This window comes from Chiloscyllium plagiosum, unplaced genomic scaffold (genome assembly GCF_037043375.1).
Source record: "Chiloscyllium plagiosum isolate Xiang-an unplaced genomic scaffold, Cpla_swu_hap1 HiC_scaffold_4, whole genome shotgun sequence".
NCBI lineage: Eukaryota > Metazoa > Chordata > Chondrichthyes > Orectolobiformes > Hemiscylliidae > Chiloscyllium > Chiloscyllium plagiosum.
This window is the reverse complement of record NW_028270142.1, coordinates 108,242,880-108,257,985: the sequence shown is the minus strand read 5'-3', so window position 1 is coordinate 108,257,985 and position 15,106 is coordinate 108,242,880. Positions and strand designations below refer to the sequence as shown.

The 15,106-nt window shown below is 39.6% G+C and overlaps 1 protein-coding gene across 2 annotated transcripts in view; it reads left to right on the top strand.

Annotated features, from left to right (window-relative positions):
* The window catches only part of LOC122547880 (uncharacterized), a 121,580-nt gene extending 106,866 nt beyond the window's left edge, over nucleotides 1-14,714 (top strand). The window contains exons 4-5 of one of the 2 annotated variants that reach the window (XM_087986569.1): nucleotides 4,611-4,686; nucleotides 14,180-14,714. In XM_087986569.1, coding sequence (XP_087842695.1) covers nucleotides 4,611-4,686; nucleotides 14,180-14,335 — 232 coding nt within the window. In that variant the 3' untranslated portion in view covers nucleotides 14,336-14,714. The remainder of the gene's footprint in view (nucleotides 1-4,610; nucleotides 4,687-14,179) is intronic. The other variant, XM_087986570.1, reaches the window with a different exon arrangement.
* The last annotated feature ends 392 nt before the right edge of the window (nucleotides 14,715-15,106 follow it).

Genomic DNA, 15,106 nt, shown 5'->3' with positions numbered 1-15,106 from the left:
ACAATGGAACAAGGCAAATAGATGCACAAAACAGACATGATGATAAGAGCAGTCTGTTTAAGAAGCAAGTTGAGGATGCTAAGACAGAATGTAAAATCTTCAGATTCAAGGAAAAGCCACAGGTCAACATGTTCTGGAAGCCACCAATTCAGCAAAGACATTAAATCTGAAAAATAAGCATCTTGCTTGAATCAAGAAAACTATTCAGCACGATGTAATACGTCAAGTGCAGGAGGTAGTGATGAAAGGATGGATTGAAACCATCAAGGATATACCTTTTGCTACAAAAATGTAATGGGCATACATAAATGAATGAAGTGAAAGTCCAAGTGATACAAAATAGAGTCATTATCCCTCAGGAGAAGAGATTAGTTATTTAATGAGTGTCTGGTAAGTAAAGGTTTATTTCTGAGATTCAAAATAAAATAGCAACTCATGGTAAGGCTAATAAAATATTCTAAAACATATGCATTTAAATAATATCATTATGTATTAAGTTAGAATGCTTGAAGGATGGCAGGAGGTTGATGTGTTATAGCTGCAGCATGTGGGAGCTCCTGGATGTTTGTGTGATCCAGGGCAAACACTTCTGTGGTAAGTGTTTGAAGTTCAAATAGCTTCAGGTCAGAGTTTATGAACTGGAGGCTGAACAACAGACATTGTGCAATACCAGAGAAATAGATGTTACCTGAATTCATTGTATCAGGAGGTAGTCACACTAGTTAAATAGAGTAATCTGATTTGGTCAGTGTTGATGGACAGAAGAATGTGACTGCAGATGAGGGAGATAAAGGGATCCTGAGGGCAGGAGCTTCAGGATTTGGAATTGATCAACTGGCTAGAGGCCCTTCCAAATGAGATTGAGGGTTGCAGTTGGATGAACTGATCATGGCACCAAAGTACAAGAAGCCATTCAAAAGGGGAGACCAAAAAGAATTGCAATGATAGTAGATGATAGTACAATGAGAAGAACTAGTACAGTTCTCTGCAGTGAGTCCACTTAGTTGTGTTTTATTCCTGTTCCCAAAGTTTGGGGCATCTGCTGGAGAGGAAATTGTAGCTGTAGGGGGAGGATTCAGTCCTCATTGACCATATGGATATTAATGACAGGCAGTACAAAGCAGGAGGTTTTGCATAATCAGTATGAGGAGCTAGGCATCAAATGAAGAAAGCAGAACATTAAAGGTCAGAACTTCTGGATTATTACCTTAGCCATGTGCAAATTGGTATTTGACAAATTAGATTAAATGAATAAATATATGGCTCAAAGCCTGGTGTGGGAGAAGTGGATTCCAGTGCAGGCACCAGTACTGGTGTGTGACAATGCTGCTTCTTTAATAAGGTTATGTTTTCCTTGTTTTTTTTCTTAAGATGGGTTGTAAAAGGCAGAGGTTACGATTTGTCTGGATATAGGGACCTAACAGATACTGCCTGAGGCAATGATCTGTGTAAAGGTTTTTTTTTAAAATCCTGAGGGACAGGATGTACATGTATTTGGAAAGGCAAGGACTGATTAGGGATAGTCAACATGGCTTTGTGCGTGGGAAATCATGTCTCACAAACTTGAGTTTTTTGAGAAAGTAACAAAGAGGATTAATTAGGGTAGAGCGGTAGATGTGATCTATATGGACTTCAGTAAAGCGTTTGACAAAGTTCCCTATGGGAGACTGATGAGCAAGGTTAGCTCTCAGGGAATACAGGGAGAACTAGCCATTTGGATACAGAACTGGCACAAAGGTAGAAGACAGAGGGTGGTGGTGGAGGGTTGTTTTTCAGACTGGAGGCTTGTGACTGGTGCAGTGCCACAAGGATCGATGCTGGGTCCTCTACTTTTTGTCATTTACATAAATGATTTGGATGCGAGCATGAGAGACACAGTTAGTAAGTTTGCAGATGACACTAAAATTGGAGGTGTATGGACAGCAAAGAGGGTTACCTCAGATTACAACAGGATCTTGACCAGATGGGCCAATGGGCTGAGAAGTGGCAGATGGAGTTTAATTCAGATAAATGCGAGGTGCTGCATTTTGGGAAAGCAAATCTTAGCAGGACTTATACACTTAATGGTAAGGTCCTAGGGAGTGTTGCTGAACAAAGAGACCTTGAACAAAGAGCTTCTTGAAAGTGGAGTTGCAGATAGACAGGATAGTGAAGAAGGCGTTTGGTATGCTTTCCTTTATTGGTCAGAGTATTGAGTACAGGGGTTGGGAGGTCATGTTGTGGCTGTACAGGACATTAGTTATGCCACTGTTGGAATATTGCATGCAATTCTGGTCTCCTTCCTATTGGAAAGATGTTGTGAAACGTGAAAGGGTTCAGAAAAGATTTACGAGGATGTTGCCAGGGTTGGAGGATTTGAGCTATAGGAAGAGGCTGAACAGGCTGGGGCTGTTTTCCCTGGAGCGTCGGAAGCTGAGGGGTGACATTATAGATGTTTACAAAATTATGAAGGGCATGGATAGAGTAAATAGGCAAAGTCTTTTCCCTGGGGTTGGGAGTCTAGAACTAGAGGGCATAGGTTTCGGGTGAGAGGGGAAAGATATAAAAGAGACCTACGGGGCAACTTTTTCACACAGAGAGTGGTACATGTATGGACTGAGCTGCCAGAGGAAGTGGTGGAGGCTGGTACAATTGCAACATTTAAGAGGCATTTGGATGGGTATAAGAATAGGAAGGGTTTGGAGGGATATGGCCGGGTGCTGGCAGGTGGGACTAGATTGTGTTGGGATATCAATCAAGTCGGCATGGACATGTTGGACCAAAGGGTCTGTTTCCATGCTGTACATCTCTATGACTCTATTCTGATGGTTGTGGAATTGCTTAGCTTTGTCTATCACTTATTGCTTATGCCATTTAACTGGCAAGTGGTCCTGTTTAGTAGCTTCACCAGGTTGACATTTAATTTTTAGACAGCCTGGTGCTGCTCCTGGCATGTCCTCCTCCACTCTCCATTGAACCAGGACTGATTCTCTGGTTCACTTGTAGCGGTTGAGTCGGGGATATGCCAAGCCATGAGGTTGCAGAATTGTATTGGAGTATGATTGTGATGATGCTGATGGCCCACAGCGCCTCATAGATGCCTACTCTTGAGTTGCTATATCTGTTTGAAGTCTGTCCCATTTAGCTAGGTGTTAGTGCCACCCAACACAATATAGGATGTTCTCAATGTGAAGGAAGGACTTTGTCTCCAAAGACTGTACAGTAGTTAGTTACCAATACTGTCACTGGCAGATGATCTGTGGTAGGCTGATTGGTGAGGATGAGGGTAAGTATGTTTTCCCTCTTATTGGCTCTGTACCACATGCTGCAGACCCACAGTAGCAGCTGTGTCCTTCAATCATTAGTGGTACTGCTGTGCCACTCCTGGTGGTCATTGAAATCCTCCATTCTGAGCCCTGCCCACCCACAGTGTTTCCTCCAAGTGGAAGTCAACAAGGAAGAGCACTAATTCATCAGCTGAGGGAGAACATTACATACTAATCAGCAGGAAGTTTTGTTGCCTTTGGTTGACCTGATGCCATGAAACATCATGGCACCCAGAGCTAAAGTTGAGAATACCCCGGGTTGCTCCTCAAGACTCTGTATTATTGTGTTGCCATCTCTCCTGGATCTGTCCTGCTGGTGGGACAGGACATACCAGGAAGTATGATTCTGTAAGTCTATGCCAGGCTCTTCCCTAACTAGTCTGACACAGTTGTCCTGATATTGGGAGCTCACAGATGTTAGTGAGCAGTACTTTGCAGTTGTTATTTCTTTTGCCTTGTCTGTCTGGTTTAAATGTTTTTCTGAGACATTCTAGCAGTCAGGTGACATGCTGGGCCATTTCAGAGTGCAGTTAAGACTAACTTGTATTGCTATCATTCTGGAGTCATATGTAGGCTAGATTTCCTTCCCTAAGTGGTATTAGTTTTCTGGTTTTATCAATCTTTGTTTCATGATCATCATTAGACTTTTAATTTCAGAGATTTTTTTTTTAAATTCCATGGTGGGATTTGTACCTGAGTCTCTGGAGTACCAGTCAAGTGATAACTCACCTATGTCATTGCCTCCCTATTTAAGGAAAAAAAAAATTGAAAACCTATTGTTAAAATGGCATGAGTTTAAGCAGGCAGTTAGAGTCAACCACATTGCTGTGACTTTGGAATTACATGTAGATCAGAGAAGGCATAATTGAACTGGATGGATTTTTGCAACAAACAACAATAGTTGCCATCACATGAGCTGGTTGTGTTTTATTGAACTCAAAATTCATATTTGTCATGGTGAGATTCAAACCCATGGTCCCAGAACATTACCCTGAGAGGAGTTTTGGGATACTAGTTCAATGACTTTACCATTACTCAATCTACCATTTGGTAGGTGTAACCCCTGTCACCTGCATTAAAGTCTGCTCATCTCTCTTTGATGCAGACAAAATTAAAAACTCATTTTATGAACAATGACTTTAATGAAAGGCAGAAGAAATTTCTCGCAGTGGCCACACTGTGTGAACTGTTAATTGTACATTGAGGAGTCAGAAAAATCAACATAATTCACAGGTGAAATCTGTCCTTCATGGTAATTTGTATGAATGTAATATATTAAAAGAAACATTCTCCCTTTTTTTTCAGCAAATACAGGCCTCAGCTGGAACAGCACAATGATAATTTCTCTCTCTCCACCATTGCTGAGGGCTCCCAAGCAAATGTAAGAAAATTATGCACCATTTCATCTAATGTTTTTCCCCATGATTAAGCATTGGTTTACTATGATAACATTATATATCAGGTAATCATTTTTCATGTATATTTTCTAAATGCCTCTGATCCCACAGTGAGAAGCAAAGTCTACCAGCCATTCAGAGCAGGTCTGATCTTATATCAGAATCCCACAGTACTTCAGAAAAACAAAACATCTGATTAAAGTCAGGGGAAGTTTTCTGTGCTGAACAGTAATTGAATTCGACAATAAGCAATTATAAGTAGTGGAAATAGGTCCAAGACGGTATATTCAAGGAAGATGTTTTCAGAGGTTATTGTTCTCATCCGATCTTACTTCAGTGGCAGAGTGGTGAAAATGCAGAACCTGCTGACTTGTGGAGTTTTATTTTTCTTCTTGGGAATCATGCATACAGGTCAGGAATTGCTCAACCAGTTCAGAAACAATTATTTTTATGTGTGACTTATGTAACTTACTGTTAGACTGGATAACAATAGCTGGTTTCCTTCCCTAAAGGGCATCAGTGAAGGCATTATGTTGGATTTATATGAAAATCTAACTGAACTAGGTCATTTAGCACATTAGGACTGTGCCAGCTCTTGATGGAATCTTCCAATAATTCCCACTACCTACACCTTACCCATAGTCCAGAAGGGGCTCCTTTTCAAAGATACATTCAAATCTCCTTTGCAAGTTACTATTCAATCTGCTTCCTCCATATTTTGTGTGGAAGGATTACACAGAATGGTGTAAGATTGGTTGTGCACTGGAGCAGTTCTTGAAGAAAGGCAAAGACCATTCTTTATAAATTGTTCCATTTTGAACATTTAATTGCATTTCAAGACTCTTTCAGGCCCTTGGCATAAATCTCTTGTCACAAACTTAAGGATACTGCCAAAGACCTCTGCACATGGTCTCCAGGGAATGTCTAAAAATGTCCCATTATATCCTACTCTGTCCCATTTCTAACCTCAGCTGGCTGCAGGTTGAATCGTTTTAGGAAACCACTGTGCCAGGGATATAGAAAGTGTATCTGTGCAGTACAAAGTGGATACACGTTGGTTCATGTACCAGCAGATTTTGACCCAATAACACTAAAGTAGAACAGGAAACTGTAGATTGACCAGTATTTTAAAAATAAATTGTTCATGGGACTTGGGGGCAGCACTGGGTAGCGTTTATTGCCCATCTTAATTGCCCTTGAGAAACTGGTGGTGAGCTACCTTCCTGAACTGCTGCAGTCCATTTGCTGCAGGTAGACCCACAATAATGTTAGGAAGGGAGTGCTGAGAAACATCCACTGTGATTCATAGTTAATCATTGATGTTTAATTTATTAAGTAACCTATTAATGCCTTGGTTATACAGGATTACAGTACCTAGCTGTTCTCAGGCAGTCCCTTGGGATGATTTGTATTTGCTCCAGTTCACTGGATTTTCAGATGGCTGATAAGCGAATGCACAACCTACAGTCTCTGCCATATGTGAAGCAGGCAGTACTTGTTGGGCAAATAAGTGTTTGGTAGTTGTGCACGCTATCCATAATGCCTTGACTGCAAGTTCCTGACTGGACTCCACCTCTCCATTTCAGCTGGTCACAAGCCAGGAACTCCCATGAGTCTGCAGGGATATTTGATCTCTTTGGGGATGCTCTGAGGGCATGCCAAAAGTCTTTCCGTTGTTTTCCTGGGAGTCTCCTGCAGTGATCAAGTTCAAGTTGAGAAATTACTTCAGGAATATTGTATTACACGTGTGAGCAACCCGTCCCACTCAGCAGAGCTGGCTTTTATAGCATCTTGATGCTGGCCAAGTTGCCTTAGTAGAGGATGCTGCTGTTGAACTGGATTGCCACTAGATCTTGTGAAGGCAGTGCTGATAGTACTTCTTTGAAATGCTTTGAAGTGCTGCTGTAGCCTGTTCTGAAGTGCATAGCAGCCTAGTATAACCTGTTAACCATCAATTCAGTCTAGCAGTGACGCTAAATATCTAGCAGCCCTAGTCTGGAGTTCAAATTCTACAATGAAAATTGTTGAATTGAATGCATTTTATAATTTTTGGGCTGACACCAAAAAAAACTTTAAAAAGTTCCATATTATTGTAAAATCCTAATGGTCGAACCTACTCTTCACAGAAGGAAACTTACATCACTTACCTACGTGATATTCCAATTCTACAAATTGTGTTGATTTTTTAAAGTAACAGGGTCATGAGTAATGAATAATAAATATGGTCTTGCCAATGTTACCCTCATCCTGAGGACAACTTATTAATGTACCATCTGGTTTGATAATGAATAATGGAGCCAAGAAGGTCTGAGATACAAGGTCTAATTTATATTAAGTTTATATTAATTTATATTCATTATTTATATTATGATTCTCAACTTCGGTAATAGAGTCATACTGAAATTCTTTCTTTGCCCAGAGCAGGAAACATATTTTGCCAAGTTACTTGCTTATGATCTCTGAACACATGCATACTTCGCACTCAAAAGCACGTTTGTTGTTGGTGGTTGAGAACTAAATCAAGTTTGACTCTCTTGATGAATTAATGGCTTGTCGACACTCAAAAGCATAATGGAAAATTAAAACACAGGATAGCCCAGGAAGAATGAGAGCATTAAAAGGAGAAAGGAAAAAAATCCTAGTCATCTGAAAAGCATTTTACTGGAGTAAAGTCAATTCATATTGAGATACAGAATGTACAAACTTAGCTCAAACTGGTTAAATGACTTAATATGTTCATCCTTCTCTATTGCAACAGAATACGCATTGACTGCTAAATAGTTCTAAACTTGCAGTAAATTAAAAATGAATAAATAGAATAAATATGAAAAAGGTGAAAAGGGGCATTGCCTTTAACTTTTGTAGGAAATTGATAGTAATTTATGCTTGCTTAAGAAACTGAAATTCAAGGAACTGATTGGCTGATGCTAAAGTCCAGAAAAACACATATCCCAACCCAAATCCCAGCTTGTTCTTCCAATGTGTACAAAATCACAATGCAACAGCTCCTTTCCCATGCTTTCATATTGTTTAGAATCACAATGTATTAAAACCCTTTCCGTGGAAAAAAGACCCTTTTCACCCAATCTAATTATTCTGGGGAAGGCAGTGGTGTAATCATATTGTCACTGGAACAGGTCTATGGTGAAACCTGAATTAAATTAAAATCTGGAATGTAGAAACCTCCTATCTAATAGTGACCATGTAACCACAGTTGATTGTTGATCTGGTTCACTAATGTTCTTGCCATCTTACCTGGTCTGGTCTACATATGACTCCAGACATATGCCAATGTGGTTGACTTCTAACTGTCCTCTGGGCAATGAGGGATGGGCAATAAATGCTGGCCTAGCTAGTTGAAATCCACATACTATGAATGTGTGAAATAAATAAACCCTAAGGAACAAATGCGAACTATTTCATTCCCATTGTTTATAAATCCAACAGAGCTCAGCCCTCATGTTAAATCTATGCATACACAACTCCAAAGGAGCAAGTCGTGCCCTAATAACTCACATTTTTGGATTCACAAACCTTATCTCACTTACTTGCATTAACTAGATTCCTAACAGAACAAACCCTGTCCCATTTACTCCCATTGTCTACATTTCAAATGGTACAGCCTCCATCCCAAAGCCATCCATCGAATAAAATTAGATTTGACAACCTCTTGCAATTCAGTTTCACTGCATGAAATTCCAATTTATATATATCCCAATGAGCTTTGATTTATGTCCTTCCATTTCCCACTCTACAGAATAGAAAATCCCTTGTAAAGTGAGAGATGCACTAATCAGAGCTTGATTGTATTGCTTCCAGCTAAAGCAACCCAACTGAGTTGTGGCACCACTGAGACATTGCATCATCATGTGATTGTCCCACTTTAACTTCATGTCAAAATCTCATTCCTGAATGTTAGATTGGGAATCTAAGAAAGGGATGGGATTCTCATGTTAATTCTTGCTGGCTTTTATTGTTCAATTATCCTGCAGCTTTTAAAGTTTAGAACTTCATTCTTAAAAAGATATTTTCTATATGTGACAGCACTTGAAGTTGAAGGGAGAGAGTATATTGGTGAAGTTGCAATTACGAGGGAGTGGTACTGAGCAAACTAATGGATCTGCAGGCTGACAAGTCTCCAGGTGAGCTTGTCAGAGATGGTTAGTGTGGAAGTAATTGCATTAGTGTTCATTCTGCAAACTGCACCATATTCTAGTAGGGCCCCATTAGATTTGAAAGTAGCAAATATAATTCTTGTTTTAGAAGGGATGCAGAAAATAGGAAACTATAAGCCAGTGAGCTTGACATCTGTCATGAGATAGTTATAGAGTCATACAGCATGGTAACAGACCCTTTGGTCTAACTCATCTGCACTGACCAGACATACTAATCTGACCTAGTCTCATTGCCAGCATTTGGCCCATATCCCTCTAAACCCTTCCTATTCATATACCCAACCAGATTTCTGTTAAATGTTGAAAGTTTATCAACCTCCACCACTTCCTCTGGCAGCTCATGCTGTACGTGCACTATCCACTGCATGAAAACAGTTGTTGGAATGGACCTTTAAAGAGGTTAAAATTGGGCACTTAGAAAATATCAAGATAATCAGGATGAATCAGTGTGGTTTTCAGACAGGGAAGTCAAGTTTAAACAATTTAGTGCATTTCTTTGATGGAGTAATGTACACCTAGGATATAAAGCATGTTGATGTACTATACTTGGATTCCCAGAAGGCATTTATCAAAGTGACACGTGAAATGTTATTGCTGGAGTAACATATTAGCATGGACGGAAGATTGGCTGGCTGACAGATAACAGAGAATAAGAATAAATGAGTTTTTTCTGATTGGCAGGATGTGATGAGTAGAGTCATGCAGGGGGCAGGGGCCCTCAGCCTTTGCAATCTTTATCATATCTGAAGGGATCAAGGGCATAGTAGGTAAACTTGCAGATGCTATAAAAAGAGAGGAAAGTACGTTGTGAAGATTGCAGATGGATATCGGTAGGTTGAGTGAGTAGGCAAAATCTGACAAAGAGTATATAATATGAAAAACACGAAGTTATTCACTTGGACAGGAAGGATGAAAAAGCAGAGTATTACTTAATTGGAGAATGACTGCAGAGAATCAAGGCGTTCTGGTGCATATTACCAAACGTTAGTTTTCAAGTACACTAAGTAATTAAGAGAAGAATGGAATGCTATCCTTTAATATATGAGGAATTGAACATAAAAGCAAGGATGTTGTAGTTCTGTTATGCAGGGCACTAGTAAGACCACATCTGTAATATTGTATTTCGTTTTGATTTCCTTTTTTAAGTAAGGATTTAGTGAATTAGAGGTGTTTCAAAGGGGGTTCAGTAGATTTATACCCGGAATGAGAAGGTTGTCTTCTGAGGAGGAATGTTTGTTAGACCAGCATTGTTTCCATTGGAGTTTAGAAGAATGAAGTGTGACTTGATTAAGTAGTATAAGATTGTGAATTACTTTGACAAGGTCAACATGGAAATGATGTTTCTGCTTATGGGATTGCTCAGAACTAGGATCACGGGGGGCAGAGGCAGGATTTTTTTAAGCAAAAGGTGGATACATTCTTGTTACACTGTGGAACCAAACATCAGGGCTAGATATGAAGGTGAAATTTGTGCTCCAGCCCTCTGTGGTAAAGAATGTTACAGATTCACTACCCTCTGAGAGAAGAAATTCCTCCTCATTGCTATTTTAAATGTGTGAGCCCTTTCAGATTATGCTGTCTGGTCCTAAAGAATTCTATAGGTGGGAACAAACTCTCCTCATTGATCTTCTTATGCCTCCTGAGGATTTAAATACTTCAGCAAGATCTCCTCTCATTCTTTTAAATTCCATTGAGTACAAGATCAGTCTACTCAATCTCTCCTCAAAAGACATTTCCTCTGAACCCAGTATCAGCCAAGCGACCTTTCTCTTGACTGCCCCCAATGCCAGTATATATTCCCTTGTACAGAGCAACGAAAACCATTCACAGTATTCCAGTTGTGGCATTGTATAGTTTTAGCAAGAATTTCTTACTTTTATATATTGCTTCCTTTGAAATAAAGGTCAATATTTATTTACATTCCCATTACCTGTTAAAATTGAATACTCGCTTTTTGTGATTTTAGCACAAGGACATATATATATATATATATATATGTCCCAAATCCCTCCTGCTGCAGCTTTCTGCATTCATCCTCACTTAAATAATACTCAGCTCCTCTATTCTTTCTGCCAAATGCAATACGTATGTTTTCCCACATTATATTCCATCTGCTAAGATTTTACACACTTAATATCCAGTCTATAACACTAAAAACTGAAAGAACTGTGCAGGCTGTAAATTAGAAATAAAGACAGAAATTTCTGGAAAAGCTCATCAGGTCTGGCAACATCTGTGGAGACACATCAGAGGAAAATATTGGTTTATATGCACAGATAGAGTGGGGGGAGGGGTAAGGAGTAAACGATAAGTGGGGTCGACCCCAAAGAGAGAAAAGGACAGTTAGGCAAAATATTAGATCTGGCTGGGGGGTGAATAGCTGCTAATGTTGACTGTTAGTGGCTCACAATGTGTTATGTATAACAGTAGACTATGTGATAACAAGGCCTGGTGTATGGAGGTTGGGTTAAAGACGTGGGACAGCTCAAACCATGAAGTTATGGAACTCCATATTGAACTCCAGAAGACTGCAGGGTCTCTGAATGGAAGATGAAGTGCTGTTCTTCCAGACTGCACTGAGCTTTGCTGGAGCACTGCAGCAAGCCTGAGACAGAGATGTTGTTCAGGGAATAGAGTGGTGTGTTGGAGTGGCAGGCAACTGAAAGCTCAGGGTCTTTTATGAGGTAACCAGGCCTTGTTATCACCTAGTCTGCTATTTCACACAACTCATTGTTTGCCACTATCAGTCTCCATTAATAATTCATTCTCCTAGCCTGATTGATCGCCACTCCTTTGTCTTTCCCCTCCCTCCATCCTATCTTCTGCATATGAACCAACATTTTCATAGCTACCATCAGTTCTGAGGCAGGGTTACTCAAACCGAAACATTAACTCTGATTTCTCTTCACAGATGTTGCCAGACCTGCTCAGCTTTTCAAGCAGTTTCTGTTTTTGTTTCAGTCAATATCAATATTCCCTCTAAGCCACACAACTCCAAGCTTCTATCCATGGTGATCGGTGTTTGCCCATCATTCATGGCATTGACTTCCAGTTCCAAATCACTCGGTTTCAGAGGCCTGTGCAGTCAGCAACAGAGTTCGAGGGAACACTGGTCTATATCCCTCTATAGATACTTTACGTCATCCTCACTACTTGGCTTCCTGCCTTTTTATTGTGATTCATAAACTTGGTTATAAAACATTCATTTTCCTCATCGAACTCATGAATATATTAAGGCAGTCCCTGGGTTGCAAATAGGTTCCATTCCAGATTCTGCTCACAAGTTGATTTGTTCGCATATTGGAACGTAATGCAGGACATTATACAGCCATTTATAAGTACAAGAAATGATTATATGTTGGGTCTTTAAAATATCATCCCTATATAAGATTGCATTCCTGAGTAGAAGTATTTGTAAGTCAGACATTTGGAAATCGGGGACCCCTGTACAATATAAATAATTGTGGCCCAGCACTGATCCCTGTGGCACTCTAGTTACGTTGCCATTCTGAAAATTCTCCCTTTATCCTAACTCTCTGTCTTCTACTGGTTACCCAATATTCTATTCATGCTAATAAAGTAACCCCAAGAGGTGGGCACCACAGGGAGTGGAGTGCTTTATTTCCCCCTCCAACTCTATTTTGATTCAATCCCTGCCCTCCCCTTTACTTTTTTGATCATGCAGCATTGCCCTTTGATGAGAAGAGCATTGCTTGTCACTGACCACTTGGGTGTTTCCTTTCTTCCTGGTGGTGGAAATTGAATAAAGATTTGTACACCTGCTGTCTTTCACTGTGTCGCACACCTGCACACACACAACATGGGTGCTGGGGAAAACATAAGCACTTCCGCAGTTAGGCGGTAGTGTGGGGGTAAAACAAGAAAACAAATAATAAAAAGAATAAACTAACCCCAACACCATAGGCAATGCTTCCTGCTGTGTTGTGGTTTTTCATCAGAGGAGAAGTTCTTGTTTCTGTTTCCACCCCCTCCAACACTCATCTCTACTCTAATTTGGAGGTGCTGGTGTTAGACTGATGTGGACAAAGTTAAAAATCACACATCACCAGGTTATAATCCACTAGGTTAATTTGAAAGTGCTAGCTTTTGAAGTACTGCTTCTTCATCAGGTGGTTGTGAAGCAGAACCATAAGACACAGAATTTATAGCAAAAGATTACAAGGATACAATGATACAGTGAACAAACCGAGATTGTTAAGTCTTTCATCTTTTAGAATGGATTTGCTTGTTTTGGTTCTTTAATATGTAAATCCCAGAACTTCTTTTAAGTCACATCCTCAAGAAAATTTAAGGTTTTATTACAAAAGGTGACATCTCAGCTCAGACAATGCCTTAAAGGTCTGAGCTTAGAGTCTGTCTGTATCCCAATCTTGAGTCAGACTGGTTCTATTTGCAAAGTGGAATTTACAAATATATGGATTGATGCCTGTATTTACTGCTTGCAGGTAATGCATTTTTTGAGCAAAATAGAATGAATCTGCAAATATAATTCTGCAAATACAAATTCACCCCGTAAACCTATATGCTTGCGAGATCTACGTTCCATTTTATTAATTAACCCATTACAATTGGTTGTAATGTTACATTGACCTGCATGTAAATTTATTGGATTCTCAATAAAGAAAACTGTGTTCACTTTCCATCCTGGATTATAAATTTCCCATATGTGCTGTGATAGGCAGCAGATATTTTTCACTGTCAAACATGATGTGAGGGAAAACTACGTTTGTGCAACATTTCCAGAAACAACACATTTAATTCTTTCCTTCTGTTCTTCTTCCCTGTATATGTATGTGTGCATGTGTTTGGATGTATTTATGTCCATACATCTGTGTGTCTATGTTTATTGTGGCATCTGTATGTTTGTGTTTGTTTATGTGTTTGTCTGTGTCTGTGTGGTTGTGCGTCTGTCTCAATATGTGTCTATGTCTGGTCAACTGTATTTGTGTGTGTGTATGTTTATGCATGTGTCTGGACGTATATCTCTATCTGTATTTTTATGTGTTTTTGTATCTGTGTGTATATCTGTGTGTTTGTGTATTGATATCTTTGTGTGGGCATCTATGTGTTTGTGTATATCTGTCTATTTATCTGTGTCTGAATGTGTGTGTGTGCTTGTGCGCGGGTGCGTCTGTGTACACGCCTTTTTTTTGTATATGTCTGTGCCTGTGTGTTTGCCTGTGTGTCTATCTGAGTGTGCATGTGTGCTTATGTGTCTATATGTTTACCTATGTAAATATATCTGTGTGTGATTTTTGTTTTGTAAAATTTCTATCTCCAGGATGATGTGAACGGACAAACTAAAACTCAAGAATCATTAAAAACTTGCCCGAAAGATGGAGATTCACTCAATGTGCAAAACAACTGGACACCAAAACATGACAACAAGGAAAGTGCTAGTGCAGAGGTAAACTCACTACAGAATAACATGATGTAAAACAATTGCAAAAGTGTCCATTTTAAAAAAAATTACAGTTTTTCTCCTGCCTTATGAAACGCTTAGCATGCTTTGATGTATTTTATATAAATATATATATGAAAAGAGAAATAATTACAAGAAATCCTTTGTTATTTGTTTGACAAAAAAGACAGAAAACAGTGAAAAAATTTCCTGTCCTCAACATGAATCGTGACCCCAGCAACCTTGCTTTGATTGATCATTTATTGCAGTCTGATGGTGTGATATACGTTTGCTGCTGAGTTTTGTACTTAGCCACCCTGGCTATATTTTTCTCTCTCTTGTGGAATTTTTGTTTTGACCTTTGAAAATTGGAAAACAAAGATGTTGAGTACTGAAATAAATCTTTTTAAATTTATTGGTAGCATGTGTGGTTGTGTTCATTTCTTTTCTCTCTCTTTATGGTTAGGAAGTTTGCATGAGGTTTACATCTGTCACCTTTACCCAGGGAACACAACTGTGAAGTTGCAAAAACAAACTGCAAGAAGACATACAGGGTTCTGATTTAATGTCTCATCCTAATAATGGATGCTCTGACAGTGCAGCATTGTCACCTCTCTTCAGCAACTTGGGTTGTTAGCTTCTTTGCCATGATTGTGCCTTTCTATCCTGCTGGTGCTTGCCTGCCATTGTTCAGACAGGAGTGGATGGAGCATAACATTTCATGTGCTCAGGCACCGGCCAGCCTGAAGCAGGAGTTCCCTGGTGATCGCAGAGAAGCTTGGAACAGGGTTTCCTGCATTGCAAGAT